Source organism: Arachis stenosperma, chromosome 9 (assembly GCF_014773155.1).
Source record: "Arachis stenosperma cultivar V10309 chromosome 9, arast.V10309.gnm1.PFL2, whole genome shotgun sequence".
NCBI lineage: Eukaryota > Viridiplantae > Streptophyta > Magnoliopsida > Fabales > Fabaceae > Arachis > Arachis stenosperma.
The window spans coordinates 3,919,108-3,936,734 of record NC_080385.1 but is presented as its reverse complement, the minus strand read 5'-3'; the positions used below and the strand labels follow the sequence as shown (position 1 = coordinate 3,936,734).

The following is a 17,627-nucleotide window of genomic DNA, read 5'->3' as shown; positions in this document are numbered from 1 at the left end:
TAATCTGTAACAACTAATTTAGTACCTGGTTTATAATATGAATAAGATATTTTCTGGGAAAAGAAAAATTTTGTTAATCTTTGAATTGTTTAGTTGTGCTTCTAAAAACCAGTTAGAGTAGAAAATAAAAGGTTTCTTTTAATTAATATGACCAAGCAAACCAATACCAAAACAACTAACCAAACAAAAAAAATTTCCACTACCTCTTTTTGCAAACAAGGGCATCCAGAAAGCATTTCTTTGGAGAAAATAAATGATCTTAACAATTCTCAAAAACATAGTATAAGAACAAATAATTATGAATTGCTCAATAAATTAAGCGAAAAAAGACTCGCAGAAAAGTAAAAAATAAAAACATGATTCATATCCTAATCATGCATCCAAAATCGTTTTGCAGTTGATCTGATTGTAGAGTTGTTAACTTGCTATCAACTATTAGAAGTAATATGAGTGTATAGTCTAATTAGAGAATTATACTATAAATAGGAATATGATATACTTGAAAGTTAATTTTTTTTTTGGCCTTAATTTTAGAGATTTCTATTCTATTTTTTCTCATCTTTATTTAATTCTCTTTATTTTTTTGATATAATATCATATCAAACGGTGTTTTCATTGACTAAATCTCCTAAGTTTGATGGTACTGGAGATGGTTATCATTGGCATATCTCACTTAATAATTTTGGAAGGATCAAGGAATTGCAGAAGCGCAAAGATTTTTGGAAGTTGAGAAAAGTTTCACGGGAAAGACACTCGCCGGCCGCCGGTTCCGATTTTGGAAGAAGCACAATCCAAATGCAGACAGAATGGTGTTTGATATTGTTTTTCTGCATAAATATCAGCCAGATTCTCGCTCAATCCTATCGAACATCTCTTGCATAAGTATCAAATTCTTCACAAGATCTGCAAGCTATCACAACAGGAGAAGAATCATCAGATTTCAATTTACAAGTCCAATAACAAGAAGATTGAATAAAACTTACAGATCAATCACAATTTCAAAATCCAGATCCAGTGTTACCAAAAACTACAGCACAAGTGAAAATTCAAATCTCAGATCCAGAAATTCAATCAACATTTCAGGGTCCAGTTCCAACATCAATCACAATTCATGTTATGACAACACAAGCAATTCAACAAGTAAAAGGTTTAGAAACATATATGGAATTATCTACCGTGATCGCAATTAACAGTGCCAATGTTGATGAACTAGCAGTGAGGGAGAAAGGGGAAGGAGGAACTAAAGACGGATGGTGGTGTTGGAAAACTATCTGACCCTACTCATTCACCAAAACTAGTTCAGTCAGGAGAGAGCGGTGTGCGCCTTTGTTGGTTCTTCCGGCAGAAATAAGATAGAAAATATTATTTTAGGATTAATTGGTTCTATATTAATTGTAATTGGTATTTACAATTTTAATTAGGCTGTATAATTTTTCCACAATCTTAAGGGACAAGGTTGTTTTGAAGAAAAGAACAACGATAGGATTAGTATTAGATCTATAGTCCAATTAAAGAAGTATACTATAAATAAGAGTATAATATAATCCTGTAAGTAGACATAATGTAATTAAAAACTAATTTTTTTCTTTGTCCTTAATTTTTGAAATTTCTATTTTGTTCACTCTGATTTTTACCTAATTCTCTCTAACTCTTAGATACAATATTGTATCATCAACATGCATCACAAATGGATATGTGCAACTCAAAGCATTAAAAAGCATATATAAATTTCTAAGGATCAGAGACAAAAAAACCTAGACCTTTCCAGGATGAAATTCAAGAAATCAAAATACTTACCAATATCAAAGTTAGCAAATCCAAATCACCGATATTATGTTCAAGTGCATAATCATTCATAAGCATCAACAAATCTTTTAATAATTTAGGTGGAACACTGGCCTAAAATTGACTCAACAGTTACGCAACTTGAATAATTTTTAAAACTTTTAAGGTTCTAACATGATATTGTTTTCTCAACACCTTTGATCAATGAACAACAGAGAATAGAGATAGTGAGAGTTCATACTATGTTTAACCGGATTTACGTCAATGAAATTTAGTTGACATGTTGTAGAGCCCCTTGGTATAGCAGATAATTCCCTGACAATATCGTATCTTGTATCTTGGTCAAAAACATATGTAAGATGAATTGTGACCGTCTTCAAAGCAAGTCCTCTTTGTAAAAGATATGCAATAAATTCACGCTCACCTGCAGAGTCTCTATATCCTCCAAACTCAAAACTCTTGAGATGTGACGTCACACAATTGGGAACCATGGTTGGTGGTGCTGGCCCATAATACTGACGAAAAATATCACTCTGACCCAAAAAATGAAATAATAACACTTCTCAATTGACTTGGAAACAACAACAGAAAAAGAAATAGAGACATTAGTCTTTAGCTGAAATGTATTGATACCTTCCAAACATGAACCGCGAGATCTTCAAGTACATGACAATTATGAAGGAAGTTTAGTAGGAAGTCTGTGTTCATACATGGAACATCAAGCTCTAGATTCAGCAAACGGGGAAATTCCGGAATCCCGAAAGTTACACCACTAAAGAAGCACTGTATAGAAGATGAGTACACATTAATTATATTTCATAATTCATAATACAGTTATAAATTCAAATTAGCTTGAGGAATCATGGGATTATGAGTTTGTTTGGGTATTATTAAATTGTTAGAAAAATATTTTTATATTATTGTATATAAATATAATTATTAGATAAAAGAAAGATTAATAGTCAAATTAATCCTTAAAAAATTGAAAATTCTCTAAATTTATCCCTAAAAAATTTTATAAATCAAATTGGTTCTTTAAATATTATAAATTAATCATCTTTGACCTTTCACGCCATTAACAGATAGCATACATAATGATGACGAAAAAAAATATTTTTTGAAGAACCAATTTGTTTAAAAAAATATTTATGGACGAATTTAAAGAATGCTCCATCTTTCAAGAACTAAACCTTTTACCTAAATATCTAAACATACAATTACTTTAATTTTTTATAAAAATTTTATAAAAAAATTACATAAAAATTAAAAAGATTTTTTCATAAAATTTCGCTCGAACAAATCCTATCATAAGCATGTTACCAGTGTTGTGAGATGTTTCAATGCCAACAATTTTGTTTGGCGGAGTGCTAGGAGAAGCTCAGGAACCCAAGGGACATGCACAGCACGTTCATGATGAATATGAAGATGCGCCTCCACCATGTTAGGGAAATTGCTAAACGATACCTGTAGCTTAGATTTGGCGATTATTTTCATATAGAGGTATTCAAGAGATGGCGTATCTATCACACGATGGTTAATGTCATTATCCACGGTGCTTTTATCTTCAAAGATTAAACTTTTCAATGTGCGAGGCATCTGGATTGTAGGTATATAAACATAACTATTATAGACTCTGTCCGGTACAATGAGCATAAGATTTTCAAGAACAGGGCAGCCGGATAAAAGCTTGCTAGGGTCCACACAGAGGGTATCTAACTCTAGGTTCTTGAGGGATGGCAGATAAACATTTGGAAACTCTGGATAATAATCGAAATAATCACCATGTTTCAAAACAAGGGACTTGAGTGATGGAAAAGTGAGTATGGCTTCAGGCAAGGCAATTCCAACCACTAGATCAAGGCAGAGATACAATTCTTGGAGGTGGGGCCTAATAATGGCATCAAGCCATGTTAAGATGGGTAGGCTATCTTCTGAATCTTCTTCACAAGTGAGGCGGAACTTTTCGATGGGGTAATCTGGATTGCGCTGAGCTAGAATAGCATTCACATATGAAACAAATCGAGGTTCCCATTCCAGAGTGTACCGAAAGGGTATATCATCTATGTCAAGGACTTGGAGATCCTTCCAAACATGACGCCACCTCCGAGAGAGGATGCTGGTGGATACAGCTTCTTTTGTTGGGAGGTATGAGAGAATGTCGCAAAGGATAGAGTCCGGTAACAAACTGATCCTATCCATCTTCATGGTTGATGGTTTCACTTTCTCAAGTTTGTCTCCGGAGAGGGTTAGACTCAACTCTAGGGTTTAGGATTTAAATGAGAACCAATGGTGTTTGTTTCTTTGATTTTTTTATTATATAGATTTGATTATTATAAAAGGTATCATATGATTTGAATTTATTTTTTGATTTGATTTAGTTTAACTTGTTATCTTTTATTTTGACTCGATTTATTTAGATTGAAAAACCAATCAATGATTTAGAATTTTTAAAAGTTAAAATTTGGATTGGATGTAATTCAATTCTAGAAAAGTTAATAATAAAAAATTATAAAATTTGAATTAGATTAAACTGAAAACGAATTCAAATTGACATAATGCAATTATGCAAATTATGTTTTTTTTTTATTTTTCATAGTATTTCATAAACTAACAATTAATTCGTAGCAAATTTTAGTTTTATTTAGGGATTTATTATTGGCTAATAAATTACTGTATGCAAGATTTAATACGCAAAGTATAACTGTTTGAATTAAATTAGATTATATTGAAAAAATTAAACTAAATTGATATAATTCAAATTAAAATGTGAGTTGGGATACTAGGTCAAGACTCAAGAGGGATGGAGGATTGGGACATTGGGTTTCAAAGACTCGGGAGCTCAAAATTTGGCCTTACTAAGAAAACAATGCTGGAGACTTACAACTCAACCAAACTCACTATTTGCATAAGTTCTAAAAGGCAAGTATTGCCGATAGAGAGATATTGTGAATGTAGAAAGCGGGGTTGGAAGAGTATGCTGGAAGGCCGAAAGGTCACCGAAAAAGGTCTTATCTGGAACATTGGAACAGGTCAGTCTGTGAACATCTTCTCGGATCCATGGATTCTTTCTCCTTAACAATTTTCACCTCCCCTGCGCCTGAACGCTTTCTCTGACAAACCAAGCAGTAATCAGAATCAGTAACCTGTTAGCTCCCAGCAAACAATGGAATCAGCAGATCATTCAAAGCATGTTTCCAGCCCAAATCAGCAATCAGATTTTACTAACAAAAATTGTTGAAGGTAATGATAAACTTACATGGATGTTCCATAAATCTGGTAATTATGAAGTCTCCTCTGGATACCGAGTAGCTTATCCGTTCAGTCATCCCCCTCTGGGCCATGGGGAAGAAGCAGAGTTTTTTTACCAGTGTTGGGAGCAAAAGCGTACTCACCTAAACCAGTCTGAGATGGAGATGGCGAGTCCCGTGGCATTGAGTGTGTAGTCCTGGGCCATTTGGCGTGCCGGTAATGAGACCATTTTTGAACAAAGTATCAGCCCCACAAGAAGAAGTAGATGAAGTTGAGAGAAGACTCTTACGGTCTCTTTCCTCAGCTGTGTCTTCACCATTTCCCCAATTCCTGAATTAGGGATTTCTTTCTTACATAGTTGGTATAATATTTTGTTTCTCACTGTTTGAGTTTTGGGATTACCCTTTCTCTTCTGAATTACTATTGTCACATTTGGACATCTTTTCTCTTTTCACGTTAAATTGAATAAAATTTCTTACCTTTGGAGAAAAAAAAATCAAGTTATACTTATATTTTTGAAAAAACAACCATTTGTACCCATGAATTTTATAAATGATGACAAAAGTACCCATTAAAAAAAAAAAACTAACGTTGTATCCATCAAAAATGGATTCCGTACGACAAAAATAGCCAAATTCTAAATTTATGTTAACTTTTTAATAAAATTCCAGAATTACCCCCACCATTATCTTCAACTCCTCCTCTCTTCTTTCACAAATCTCAAATATCTCCATTGCCTAAAAATCATAATCTCAATACCTAAAAACTCCAAATTATCATTTTTTTAACCCTAATCTCAATACTCCTTTCAACAAATTTCAACTCTCTCTTTATTTTTTTCAATTTTACCACCTCCTTCACCAACACGTGTTGATGGTGTATTGAGTTTGTGCTTCCACCACTGCCGCTGACAGAACCTTCTCCTCCTCCTGTAACTTCCGGCTGAGAGCAGTTTTGGAAGAGGTAGTCTCCCGATGAGTTTGGCATCGTAATCATGATGATGATCGCGCGAAGGAGTGTCCATCGAGGAAGTTCTCGAGCTTGGGTTGTTGGTGATGGTGGTGGTGGTTGTTGTCGACATTATTCTTATTGTTGCATGAAGTTTTCAATTGCAGGTTTTGGTTGATGTAGTTATTCTCCTTTCAATCTATGATGATAAAGAAAAATTAAAAAAAAGAGTAATTTATAATAATAATAATAATAATAATAATAATAATAATAATAATAATAATAGAGAAACTAAAAGAGAAAAGAAATTAATAAACCTTGTTGAGTAGAAAGGTGATGATGATTGTTGAAGGGTTCTTGATAGATGGGAAAAGGAGGGAGGTTGAGAGTAGTAGCGACATGAGTAGAAGGAGTAAGATCGAAGCAGTTTCCATCATCAGCAGCAGTTACATCATCTTATGCAGTGGGATTGAATAGCCCAAAACAAGTTTGATGATGATGAGTAGTAGTAGTCTGTTGTTCTTGAGGGGAGAGAGAGAAACCCAATAAGTTCATTGAAGCCATAGAAGAAGAAAGGTTAAATTGCTGAATAAAGAGAGAGTTGAAATTTGTTGAAAGGGGTATTAAGATTAGGGTTAAGAAAATAATAATTTGGGGTTTTTAGGTATTGAAATTAGGGTTTTTAGGCAATAGAAGTGTTTGAGATTTGGGAAAGAAGGGAGGAGGGGTTGAAGATAATGGTGGGGTAATTCTGAAATTTTATTAAAAAGTCAACATAAATTTAAGATTTGGCTACTTTTGTCGTACGGAATCTATCTTTGATGGATACAACGTTAGTTTCCTTCTTTAATGGATATTTTTGTCAGCGTTCGTAAAATTTATGGGTACAAATGGTTGTTTTTCCTATATTTATTTTATTGTCGGTGCAAACAAGATAAATAAAATAAAATATAAATAATTTTAATATATATATATACATAATTATAAATATAAAATTTTATTTAGGGTAAAGAATTAAATTAGTCCCTAGGTTTGGGCGTAATTCTATTTTGGTTCTTAAGGTTTAAAGTGTTCTATTTGAATCCAAAAAAGTTTCATTTAGCATCAATTTAGTCCCACAGTGAGGTCAAAATTAAATAATTAACAAAATGTTCTACATAACAACAGTTTAAGAACAAAATCAATAATTTGGAGAACAAGTACAAGCTCTAAAAGCACAAAATCAACCATTGATGCATCAAAATATTTATTTATCATTTTCTTTAATTTTATAAAAAATATTTTATTTATATTATAAAAAAATAATAAATAAATGTATTAATACATCAATGGTTGATTTTATGCCTCTTATGAAAATGCTTCGTCGGTGGCAACAATGGTGCTGGTCCTAAGATTGAAGAAGTTGATTAGGACAAATAGAAATGCAATTTATGTTTCATTTGAGTAGTAATATTATAGATTGTGTTGCTTTAGAAAGGAAAAATGTTGTGCACAAGAATAATAATAATAATATAATATTGTGAGATGTAAAATATCCTTTTATGTTATAGAGATAAAATAAACATTTTGAAATAGTTTAATTATTCTCTTAGTCTCTATAATTTCACGAAATTTTTAATTTGGTCCTATACTTTTTTCTATTTAATTGAGTCCTTGAACTAATATTTTTTTTAATTGGATCCCTACACTTTTTTTTTTATTTAGGTTCCTGTACTAATTTTTTTTAATTTGGTCCCTACTAAATTAAGCCAATTACTACTAAGAAGAACCTAATTGAAAAAAAAAATTAGTGCAGGGACCCACGAAACTACAGGAACTAACAGAGTAATTAAACCTTTTGAAATTATTACTTGTATTAATCTTTCTTTCGCCATCTGATTATTGTGTTTGTGCATGATCGGAAATACTACATGAATAATTTTTTATTGTACTTGTTGTACTGAAATTTCCCATGCTAATGCAAATTGTTCCATTGATACATACAATGAATTGGGATCTTATTGAAATTGGAACTACGATTTTGCCTCTTGCTCTCTACAAGCCATGGAGAATGTCATGCTAGATAAAATGCTTTATTATTGTTATTGTTTTCTACCGCATATCTTAGATTGAAAACAGAGCAAGTTTATGGTAATGGAGAAATGAAGCTTCATTTTGTTGAGGAACATATACCTTTGGAGATTTTGTGCTTTTGTTATTGGCTTTAAATTGATTTTCTTTCATGTCTATGTTCTGTTTTCTGCTGAAAACATTAGCATTATTGACTATTTGACTTATACAGTGACACACCTATGGCTCAATATATCATCAATATGAATGCTTCACTTCCTGCAAGTTCATCATACATATTTTGGAAAGTAGACACATGTTTGTTCAACCCCATGTGGAGCAAATGATAAGATGTCAAGTTGCCAAATTTAGAGAGGACAATACCTATGTCAAGCCCAATTGATTCCAAAAGAGCTTCTATGTCATCATCAAATCATGTTATACCTGCATTGAACTACAATGGACATGTTTGCACTTTTTTTTAAAAGGCCTTTTCTTATAAGTTATAACCAAACTTCACTCACCAAAGGGACCGCACTTTAGAGGTTCCATCTTCTATATGCTTGTTTTTGTTTATTGTTTTTTCATGCATGAAATTCATCTTCATTGCAGTGTTGGCTAAAACTGAAGACTTTTCAAAAAGAGGGTTCTACAGGACAACCATATCCATCAATTTTTCGCCAAAAAAGGAAAAAGAAAACAGAAAAAATGAGAAAACAAAGCCAAATTAATTGGCTTAGTTACTATCTAAGCAAATGAAATGATGGAGCTCATTTCAAGGCTAAATTCATTTCACATATTCCACCAAATTTGAAGCAGCATTTTTATCCATGAGATCAGTTACGTGATTAAATGTCCTTTGAATCAAGGTGATGCAAGTCTTCCAGTTCTAACTCAGAGTCTCTAGAATCTTTTTCACTAAATCTCTTTTCAAAATAATATCCTCAATCTTCTTCCTATGCATCATAAAAAATGCATCCAAACAAAACGACACTTCCAAACAATGATTAAACTCCTTGAAATAACATGAAGTTCGACCTGGATAATATTTCAGAGCAACTTTTTACACAACCGGCCAACATCCATCTGAATTGCGAATAAGACAACCAAAACTTGTTGACCCACTAAGAAAACTCTGGCTAATTTCACAATTCACTTTAACCAAATTTATAGAAGGAGACACCCGAACATAACAGAGCAAAAAAAGAGATAAAAAAATGTGCATATTAAAGATGACAAGTATTTCTCAAGCTGAACTCCGGATCATACTTACTACTTTGTTAGCACCTCATCCACCATCAGAATTGTAGATATCATTTCTATCCTTCAAAATCCACCAAAAAATTAAATAGAACAAGAATGTATCTCTCCAATAAAAATCCTACTTCAGCTAGTTGTTCAAGCTAGGACAAGCATACTTAGGAACAATCAGAAACATTAAGACCAGGTGACCTTGATTAGCTCGAGTACTTTAACCGTGTGTGACTCAAGAGTGGAATATGGAAGAGAGGAAGTTCTGTATTCTGATTCTCATTAGTGTTAGAGAGAAAAATTACAGAGGAGACGAAGAAAAGGTTGGTCAGCAATCTTACACATTACACGCTTTATGTATATATACTCTATCTAAGTGGACCTACTAGCTAGAGATAAATACAACTAGTCTAAATCTAACTCAATTAACTAACTCACTCTTCAGTCTATATGTGCACAATTAGTTACAAGTCATGCAGAAAAAAAGAAAAAAAAGAAAAACAGGGCATCAAACCAGATTACATATTTTTTTTTTGTAAGAAATATTCATAGACATCAACAAAAAAAATTAAGAATTAATGTGGGACAGTGGCCTAACATTGATTCAGTGTTAAGCAACTTAAACAATTCTAAAGTCACAAATAATCAACATGATTACAATCCTCCAAATATAACAATGATAAAAATCTTCGCCATATGTGTTTGGATATTTTCTGATATATACTTAAAATAAAAAGAAGTAAGGGATAATTTTCAATTTCCAAACATAATTTGATTTAAAATAATAAAAAGTTTCTTTTAATTAATATGACCCACAAGTAAACGAACGAATACCAAAATAACAAACTAAACGAAAAATTACCTCTGCCTCTTTTAGCAGAACAAGTGCATCAAAAAAATATGTTATTGGAAAAAATGTATTAAGCAAATAAAAGATTCACAGAAAAGTAAAAATAAAAACATGGTTCATATCCTAGTCATGATGCATCAAAAATCGTTTTGTAGTTGACCAGAGTGTAGAGTTGCCAACTTGCCATCAACCTGCATCACAAATTGATGTATGCAACTCAAAGCATTAAACGGCATATATAAATTTCCTACTATGTTCAAGTGCATGTTTTCAGGGCATCAAACAAATTTATTCATAAGCATCAACAAATATTTTAATAATTTAATTAGCAGACTGGCCTAAAATTGTCCCAACAGTTATTCAACTTGAATAATTTTTAAAACTTTTTAAGGCTCTAACATGAAAACACCTTTGATCAAAACAGAGAATAGAGTTAGTGAGAGTTCATACCATGTTCAACAGCATTTTGGTCAATGAAATTTAGCTGACATGTTGTAGAGCCCCTTGGTATAGCAGATAATTCCCTAACAATATCATACTTTGTCTCTTGGTTGAAAACATAATTCAGATGAATTGTAACTATCTCCAAAGCAAGTCCTCTTTGTAAAAGATATGCAATAAATTCACGCTTATCTACAGAATCTTCGAATCCTCTAAATTCAAAATTCTTGAGATGTGAAGTCACACAATTAGGAACCATGGTTGGTGGTGCTGGCACATCATACTCCACCAGATGAAAATATTTTTCCTGATAACAAGAAATAACGCTTCTCAATAGACTCAGGCAAACAACAAAAAAGAAATAGAGACACTAGTTTTAAATTAAAATGTACTCATACCTTTGAAATATCATGAATCACAAGAGCTTCAAGTACATGAGAATTATGAAGGAAGTTTAGCAGGAAGTTTATGCTGAAACATGGAACATCAAGCTCTAGATTGAGCAAACGGTGAAATTCTGGAAACTCGAAAGCTGGGGCACTAAATAAGCACTGCATAGAAGATAAGTACATAATAATTATAGTTCATAATTCATAATTATAGTTATAATTTATAAATTCAAATAATTGAGTTACATCAAGCATGTTACCAGTGTTGAGTAACCTTTCAATGCCAACAATTTTGTTTCGCGCAGTGCATGGAGAAGGTGGGGCACCCAACCGACATGGTAAATACAGTCATGAAGAAGATCAAGATGTGCCTCCACTATGTTAATGAAATTGCTAAAAGAAAACTCTAGCTTAGAGTTCAAGAGGGTCATTATTTTTATATGAAGGTATTCAAGAGATGGCGTGTCTATCAAAATCAAACGATGGCTAACCCCATTAAAAAATGTGTTATCTTCAATGATTAAACTTTTCAATGTGCGAGGCATCTGCTGCATTGTAGGTATGAGAGCAACACAAGAATTATCGTGGACCTGTAAAATGAGCTTAAAATTTTCAAGAACAGGGCAGCCGGATAAAAGCTTGCTGGGGTCCATATAGACGATATCCAACTCTAGATTCTTGAGGGATGGCAAATAAACATTTGAAAACTTTGGATAAGAATCCAAAAAACTATCACGTTTCAAAATAAGGGACTTGAGTGATGGACAAGTGAGTATGGCTTCAGGCAGCTTGATTGGTAGATCAATGCTGAGATAGAGTTCTTGAAGATGGGGCCCAATGACGGCATTAAGCCATGTTAAGAGGAGACTCTTTGAAACTTTATTGCAAGTGAGGCGGAACTTTTGGATGGGGTAATCTGCACTGCGCTGAGATAGAATAGCATTCACATATGAAACAAATCGAGCTTCCCATTCCAGACCGGACCGAAAGGGTGTATCATCTATGTCAAAGACTTGGAGTTCCTTACAAACTTGGCGCCACCTGCTAGAGAGGATGCTGGTGGATACAGCTTCTTTTGTTGGGAGGTATGAGAGAATGTTGCAAAGGATAGAATTGGGTAAAAAACTGATCCTATCCATCTTCATGGTTGATGGTTTCGTTTTTTTCTATCTCCGGAGAGGATCAAACGAGAACCAAGGGTTTTCACTTTCCACTAATAAAGAATAGTGTTTATTTGATTTTGATTATATAGGTTTGATTAAAATTATTATAAAATGTATTATATGATTTGAATTTATTTTGACTTGATTTATTTGGAGTTGACAAATCAATCAATGATTTAGAATTTTTAAATTATAAAATTTTTAATTTAAAATTTGTATAGATATCATTTAAATTATAAAATTTTTAAAATTAAATTTGGATAGGATGTAATTCAATTTTTAAAAAAATGATAATAAAAAATTATAAATTTAGAATGGATATGAAATAATCCAATCAAATCATAATAATTTGATTTTTTTTTTTTACCAAAGATAAGAGATTTGAATCCGTAACTTCTTAATTGAGTATGGAAAGACTATGCCATTTGAGTTATAACTCATTAACACAATAATTTGAATTAGATTGAACTAAGAAATAAATTCAAATGGATATAATGTAATTATGTAAATTATAACTATTTGAATCAAATATTCAAATTCGATTATATTAAAAAATTAAATTAAATTGATAAAATTTAAATTGAAATAAATTATATCCATTTTAATTATTGTGATCTTGTAAATGAGATATATATTTTATTTTAGATTTTTTTTGAAATAAATAAAAAAAATTATTTCAAAAAACAAATTATTTGGACTTTAATTTTAAAGATACATTTTTTTTTAATTTGGGGACAAGTTCGTCGTACCTCCATTTCCAGTGAATTTCACTACGTCTTCTAAAAAATAATTGGCTAACTCAAATTCTTAAGCACAATGGCAATTATCATAGTCTCTCGAGTACATAAGTGGTATTTTTTAGAAATAATAATTTTTTATAATTTATAATAAAAAAATCTTGGTTAACTATGGCTTATTTCTATATATATACGTATTTCTAGAGATGATAATAATAATTTTCATTGCTGTCGGCCATGTTAGAGAGTCATGCTTGGTGTGTACTGATATAGTGCTATGTATTATTGGAGTCGATAATAATGATTTAAAATTTTGAGTTTTATTCTCGTCGAAGAATTTGGGTTCGGCGAACTCTATAAAATTAGAGAAGTTTGCCCGATAAACTCATCTTAAAGAAGAAATCGCATTTCGAAAATTAAAATTGAAATAACTTATTTTTAAAAATATTAATTTTTTATTTATTTAAAAAAATCATTTTATTTATATTGTAATTAAGTTATATATTATGTTTATCTTGTTATTAGTGCGCACAAGATAAATATTAAAAATACCAAAATATAATTAATTTTAAAAAATATATAATTGTAAACATAGAATTTAATTTACGTATTTAAAATAAAATCTTTTAAAGTTTTGCAAAGGACTTAAAAAATGTGTTAAATGAGTCCGCAAAATATAATTACAAGAACAAGAGATGAATGATATCATTTGTTACAATTTTTCATGAATAATACTAGCGTTTTAATTTTCTGATAACTTAATTGATTTTTTTTCACTTATTTAATCCTTCCCAAATTTATAAAACTGGTTTAATATTTTATTTTTTCGAAAAAAACCTATAAATTTATTACAATTTTTGTTCAAAGACTCTTTATACCTCTTGCACAAAAAATACTAATTATATTTAAATTCAATCATATTATATATACATAAAATATTAGTTATCAATTAAAAAATACACTTATGTCGTTAAAATTTACTTGACATATTGTAGAACTTGTTTAGAGGCGAAGTTCGAACCTTTTTAAAAGGGGCTAACATAAAAAAATACAATTAAATAAAAAGCAAAAAATAAAATTAGAGAGGAACTAAATTATAAAATTAGAAGGTTTATAAATAAAATTTATTTATTTATTTGATAGGGGCCATTGTCCCCTTTCATGTATATTAAGTTTCGTTCATGAATTTCTTGGTCCAAATTATAATAAAGATGAATGGTCACTGTCTTCAAAACAAAACCTCTTTGTAAAAGATATGCGATAAATTCGCTTGTTATTTTTTATGTGGAAGAGAGAAGTGTATAACAAGAAGCTGTGAATAGAAGTGTGTTTTACATTGGTATGGGATATACAAATCGGATGCACCGATTTGTTTGTTTTATTTTTTTTTTCAAACAAACAATCACAAATCGGACGGTCCGATTTGTGAATTCAAAAAAAAAAAATTTAATGTTGAAATCGGATCGTCCGATTTTTATTTTAAAAAATAAAAAAAATAAAAAATACAAAACGGACTCTCCGATTTGTAATTTTTTTTTCTCCAAACAAATCGGACCCTCCAATTTGTAATTTATTTTTCTCTTCAAACAAATTGGACCGTCCGATTTGAATAAAACACCATATAAAAAAACACCCAATCTTCTAATAATAATGTATTACACATATATTTAAACAATATAAAAAAAATTAGCCCGATAAATTCACGCTCATGCAAGAGTTTTGATATCCTCTAAACTCAAAATTCTTGAGATGTGATGTCACACAATTGGGAACCATAGTTGATGATGTTGACCCATAATACTCCACCTGGAGTAAATCTACTCCCTGCTAACAAAAGATAACACTTCTCAATAGATTCAGGCAAACAACAAAAAACAAATAGAGACACTAGTTTTAAATTGAAATGTATTCATACCTCGAAAACATCATGAATCACCAGAGATTCAAGCACATAACAATTATGAAGGAAGTTTAGCAGGAAATTCGTTTTGAAACTTGGAACATCAAGCTCTAGATTGAGCAAACCGGGAAATTCTGGAAACTTAAAAGCTTGACCACTAAATAAGCACTGTATAGAACATAAGTATATATTAATTATAATTTCTAATTCATAGTTAGGGTTATAATTACACTAAATAAGCATGTTACCTGTGTTGTGTGACCTCTCAATGCCAAAAATTTTGTTTTACGGAGTGCATGGAGAAGGTCGGGCACCCAACCAACATGCTTAACACCATCATGAACAATATCAAGATGTGCCTCTACCATGTTAGGAAAATTGCTAAACGAAACCTGTAGCTTAGATGTGAGGATTATTTTCATATGGAGGTATTCAAGAAATGGCGTATCTATCACACGATGGCTAATGTCATTATGCACGGTGAGCAATGTTAGGGGCCAGCAATTTTTGTAATTGTTAACTATCAATGATGATTTGATGGTGTGAGATTTCATCCAATACTCACATTTCTCTGCTGGTTACATGCTGGTCAAAATTCAATAAAACTGCTGTCCCCTAGACTTTTCCTATACTAGGTAGTGTTATCATCAAAAATTAAACCTTTCAATGCGCAAGGCATATGGATTGTGGGGAGTGGATCCTCTCCAGTGAGAAAAAAACTAGATGGTATCCAGTGTTCAATCTAATCATTCATTACGCTCTCTCTCTTATTTATTTCTGGTCCCACTCATAGAATCAAAGGTGATAGATCACACTGGATTCTATCAATTGTTAAAAAAACTGGAGAAGATCTTTTTCCTGGATTGTGGGTACGTAAACAGGAAAAAAATCGTGGCTTTGTAGAAAAAGCTTAAGATTTTCAAGAACAGGGCAGCCGGATAAAAGCTTGCTGGGGTCCACAAAGAGGGCATCCAACTCTAGGTTCTTGAGGGATGGCAGATAAACATTTGGAAACTTTGGATAACAATACAAAGAAGACTCACGTTTTAAAGTAAGGGATTTTAGTGATGGACAAGTGAGTATGGCTTCAGGCAAGTTAATTCCAAACATTGGATTAATGTCGAGATGCAGTTCTTGAAGATGGAGACCAATGACGGCATTAAGCCATGTTAATAAGAGACTCTGTGAAATTTGATAGCAAGTGAAGCGGAACCTTTCAATGGGGTAATCTACGTTGCGCTGAGTTAGAATAGCATTCTTTTGTTGGGGGTAAGAGAGAATGTCGCAGAGGATAGAGTCCGGTAACAAACTGATCCTATCCATCTTCGTGGTTGATGGTTTCGGAGAAGATAACACTCAAGATGAAGGGTTTATGGTGTTTCTTTGTTTGATTTTGATTATATAGATTTGATTAAAATGATTATAAAAGGTATTATATGATTTTAATTTATTTTTTAATTTGATTACATTTAAATTATTATATTTTATTTTGACTCAATTTATTTGGATTTGAAAAATCAATCAATGATTTAGAATTTTTTAATTATAAAATTTTTTAAAAATTTAAATTTGAATCAGAAATATTTGGTAACAAAAAAATTTAGCCAAAATCAATTAGAATTTGCCTTATTTAATTTTCATTGATTGCTAAAATAATTAATAAAAATTAAATAAAATAAGTTCTAGCTGTTTTTTTTTTGTCTTTCTAATATTATGATTTGAATCGAATGTAATTTAATTCTAAAAAAGAATTAATAATAAAAAATTATAAAATTTGAAAGGATATAAAATAATCCAATTAAATCACAATAATTCGGATTAGATTGGATTATAAAATAAATTTAAATTGATATAATATAATTATACAAATTATAACTTTTTTTTGTTTTTCACAATATTTTTAATATGATATACTAAGAATTAATCCGTCGTAAATTTAAGCTCTATATAAAATTTATCATTAGCTAATAAATTATCATATACAGAATTTAACATGTAAATTATAACTGTTTGAATTAAATTAGATATATTAAAGAATTAAATAAAATTGATATAATTCAAATTAAAATAAATTATATCTATTTTAATTGTCAACTAGCATGATCTTATAACTATAAACGAAATATATATTTTATTTACGTTATAATTAAATAATATGTATATTTATTTTAAATCACCAAAAAATATGTATATTTATTTTATTGTTAGTGCAAATGAGATAAATAAAATAAAAATATAAATAATTTAAATATATATAATTGTAGATATAGTATTTAATTTATTAATTTAAAATAAAATCCTTAAAAATTTTGCTATGGAATTAAAAGAATGTGTTAAATAAGCCTTCTAAAAATTGCAATGATAAAAGATGAATAATAATATAATAAGCTACAAATCTTTATGGATAATTCTAGCGTGTTAGTTCTCTAACAACTTGCATGATATTTTCTTTTTTTTTTTCTTTTTTTTTTACTTATCAAGTTCTTTTCAAATTTTCTTAGATTTGTTTAATAGGGTATGCCTAAAATCAACTCAATTATTTTGTGTGCCTTAGATGTATTATCTTCTATGAACTATTAGATTTTATTAAATGAAAATTAAAGAATATTATGAAAGAGGAGTCTCAATAGACTTTATAAATATAGAATATATTAGTATATACATACATAAATACATTTTAACATAGAATATTTTAAAGGATTAATCTGTACATACAAGTCTTACAAGTCCTCTAATTGATATTACGTTCAAACGCGCCTCTAACAGATTTTTAATTTTTGAAAGGATTATGTTTTCTTTTTCGAATTTCTTGCATTCTCTTTCTCCTTCTTCATTTACGTGCTTTTCTCTCTATTCTCTTTATTC

At 30.7% G+C, this 17,627-nt stretch overlaps 4 protein-coding genes across 8 annotated transcripts; all 4 read right to left on the bottom strand.

The window, feature by feature from the left end:
- Positions 1–427: 427 nt before the first annotated feature.
- Positions 428–4,175, bottom strand: LOC130948719 (putative FBD-associated F-box protein At3g50710). 5 transcript variants are annotated; one of them, XM_057877568.1, is made up of 5 exons: positions 3,106–4,175; positions 2,419–2,568; positions 2,027–2,318; positions 984–1,027; positions 428–910 (listed from the first exon to the last, which is right to left on the bottom strand). In XM_057877568.1, the coding sequence occupies exons 1-4, from the start codon at positions 3,988–3,990 to the stop codon at positions 999–1,001; spliced, it is 1,356 nt and encodes a 451-aa protein (XP_057733551.1). In that variant the 5' UTR covers positions 3,991–4,175; the 3' UTR covers positions 428–910; positions 984–998. The 5 variants fall into 5 exon arrangements, with proteins under 5 accessions (XP_057733551.1, XP_057733552.1, XP_057733554.1 ...); XM_057877569.1 differs by lacking the exon at positions 984–1,027 and having other exon boundaries at positions 2,027–2,122; positions 2,210–2,318; XM_057877571.1 differs by lacking the exon at positions 984–1,027 and having other exon boundaries at positions 2,027–2,100; positions 2,210–2,318.
- A 5,918-nt stretch (positions 4,176–10,093) lies between these two features.
- LOC130951896 (F-box/FBD/LRR-repeat protein At5g53840-like) lies at positions 10,094–12,155 on the bottom strand. The gene is made up of 4 exons (XM_057880645.1): positions 11,223–12,155; positions 10,972–11,124; positions 10,583–10,880; positions 10,094–10,323 (listed from the first exon to the last, which is right to left on the bottom strand). Exons 1-4 carry the CDS (start codon positions 12,105–12,107, stop codon positions 10,319–10,321), a joined length of 1,341 nt encoding a protein of 446 aa, XP_057736628.1. The 5' UTR covers positions 12,108–12,155; the 3' UTR covers positions 10,094–10,318.
- Positions 12,156–14,548: 2,393 nt separating this feature from the next.
- LOC130948875 (uncharacterized) lies at positions 14,549–15,130 on the bottom strand. Its single transcript, XM_057877747.1, has 3 exons — positions 15,011–15,130; positions 14,778–14,930; positions 14,549–14,686 (listed from the first exon to the last, which is right to left on the bottom strand). The coding sequence occupies exons 1-3, from the start codon at positions 15,128–15,130 to the stop codon at positions 14,549–14,551; spliced, it is 411 nt and encodes a 136-aa protein (XP_057733730.1).
- Positions 15,131–15,593: 463 nt separating this feature from the next.
- LOC130948874 (F-box/LRR-repeat protein At1g48400-like) lies at positions 15,594–16,085 on the bottom strand. Its single transcript, XM_057877746.1, has one exon. It carries the CDS (start codon positions 16,083–16,085, stop codon positions 15,594–15,596), a length of 492 nt encoding a protein of 163 aa, XP_057733729.1.
- Between the last annotated feature and the right edge of the window lie 1,542 nt (positions 16,086–17,627).

Excerpts from the sequence above, each read along its gene's own strand:
- LOC130948719 (XM_057877567.1), bottom strand. The coding sequence starts at position 3,990 with ATGAAGATGGATAGGATCAGTTTGTTACCGGACTCTATCCTTTGCGAC. Across the intron at positions 2,319-2,418 it reads TCGCGGTTCATGTTTGGAAG|AGTGATATTTTTCGTCAGTA; the intron begins GTATCAATACAT and ends TTTTTGGGTCAG. Across the intron at positions 911-2,026 it reads CGTAAATCCGGTTAAACATA|CTTGCAGATCTTGTGAAGAA; the intron begins GTATGAACTCTC and ends CTGTTGTGATAG.
- LOC130951896 (XM_057880645.1), bottom strand. The coding sequence starts at position 12,107 with ATGAAGATGGATAGGATCAGTTTTTTACCCAATTCTATCCTTTGCAAC. Across the intron at positions 11,125-11,222 it reads TGAAAGGTTACTCAACACTG|TGCTTATTTAGTGCCCCAGC; the intron begins GTAACATGCTTG and ends TCTTCTATGCAG. Across the intron at positions 10,881-10,971 it reads TGATTCATGATATTTCAAAG|GAAAAATATTTTCATCTGGT; the intron begins GTATGAGTACAT and ends TCTTGTTATCAG.
- LOC130948875 (XM_057877747.1), bottom strand. The coding sequence starts at position 15,130 with ATGGTAGAGGCACATCTTGATATTGTTCATGATGGTGTTAAGCATGTT. Across the intron at positions 14,931-15,010 it reads TGAGAGGTCACACAACACAG|TGCTTATTTAGTGGTCAAGC; the intron begins GTAACATGCTTA and ends TGTTCTATACAG. Across the intron at positions 14,687-14,777 it reads TGATTCATGATGTTTTCGAG|GGAGTAGATTTACTCCAGGT; the intron begins GTATGAATACAT and ends TTTTGTTAGCAG.
- LOC130948874 (XM_057877746.1), bottom strand. The coding sequence starts at position 16,085 with ATGGATAGGATCAGTTTGTTACCGGACTCTATCCTCTGCGACATTCTC.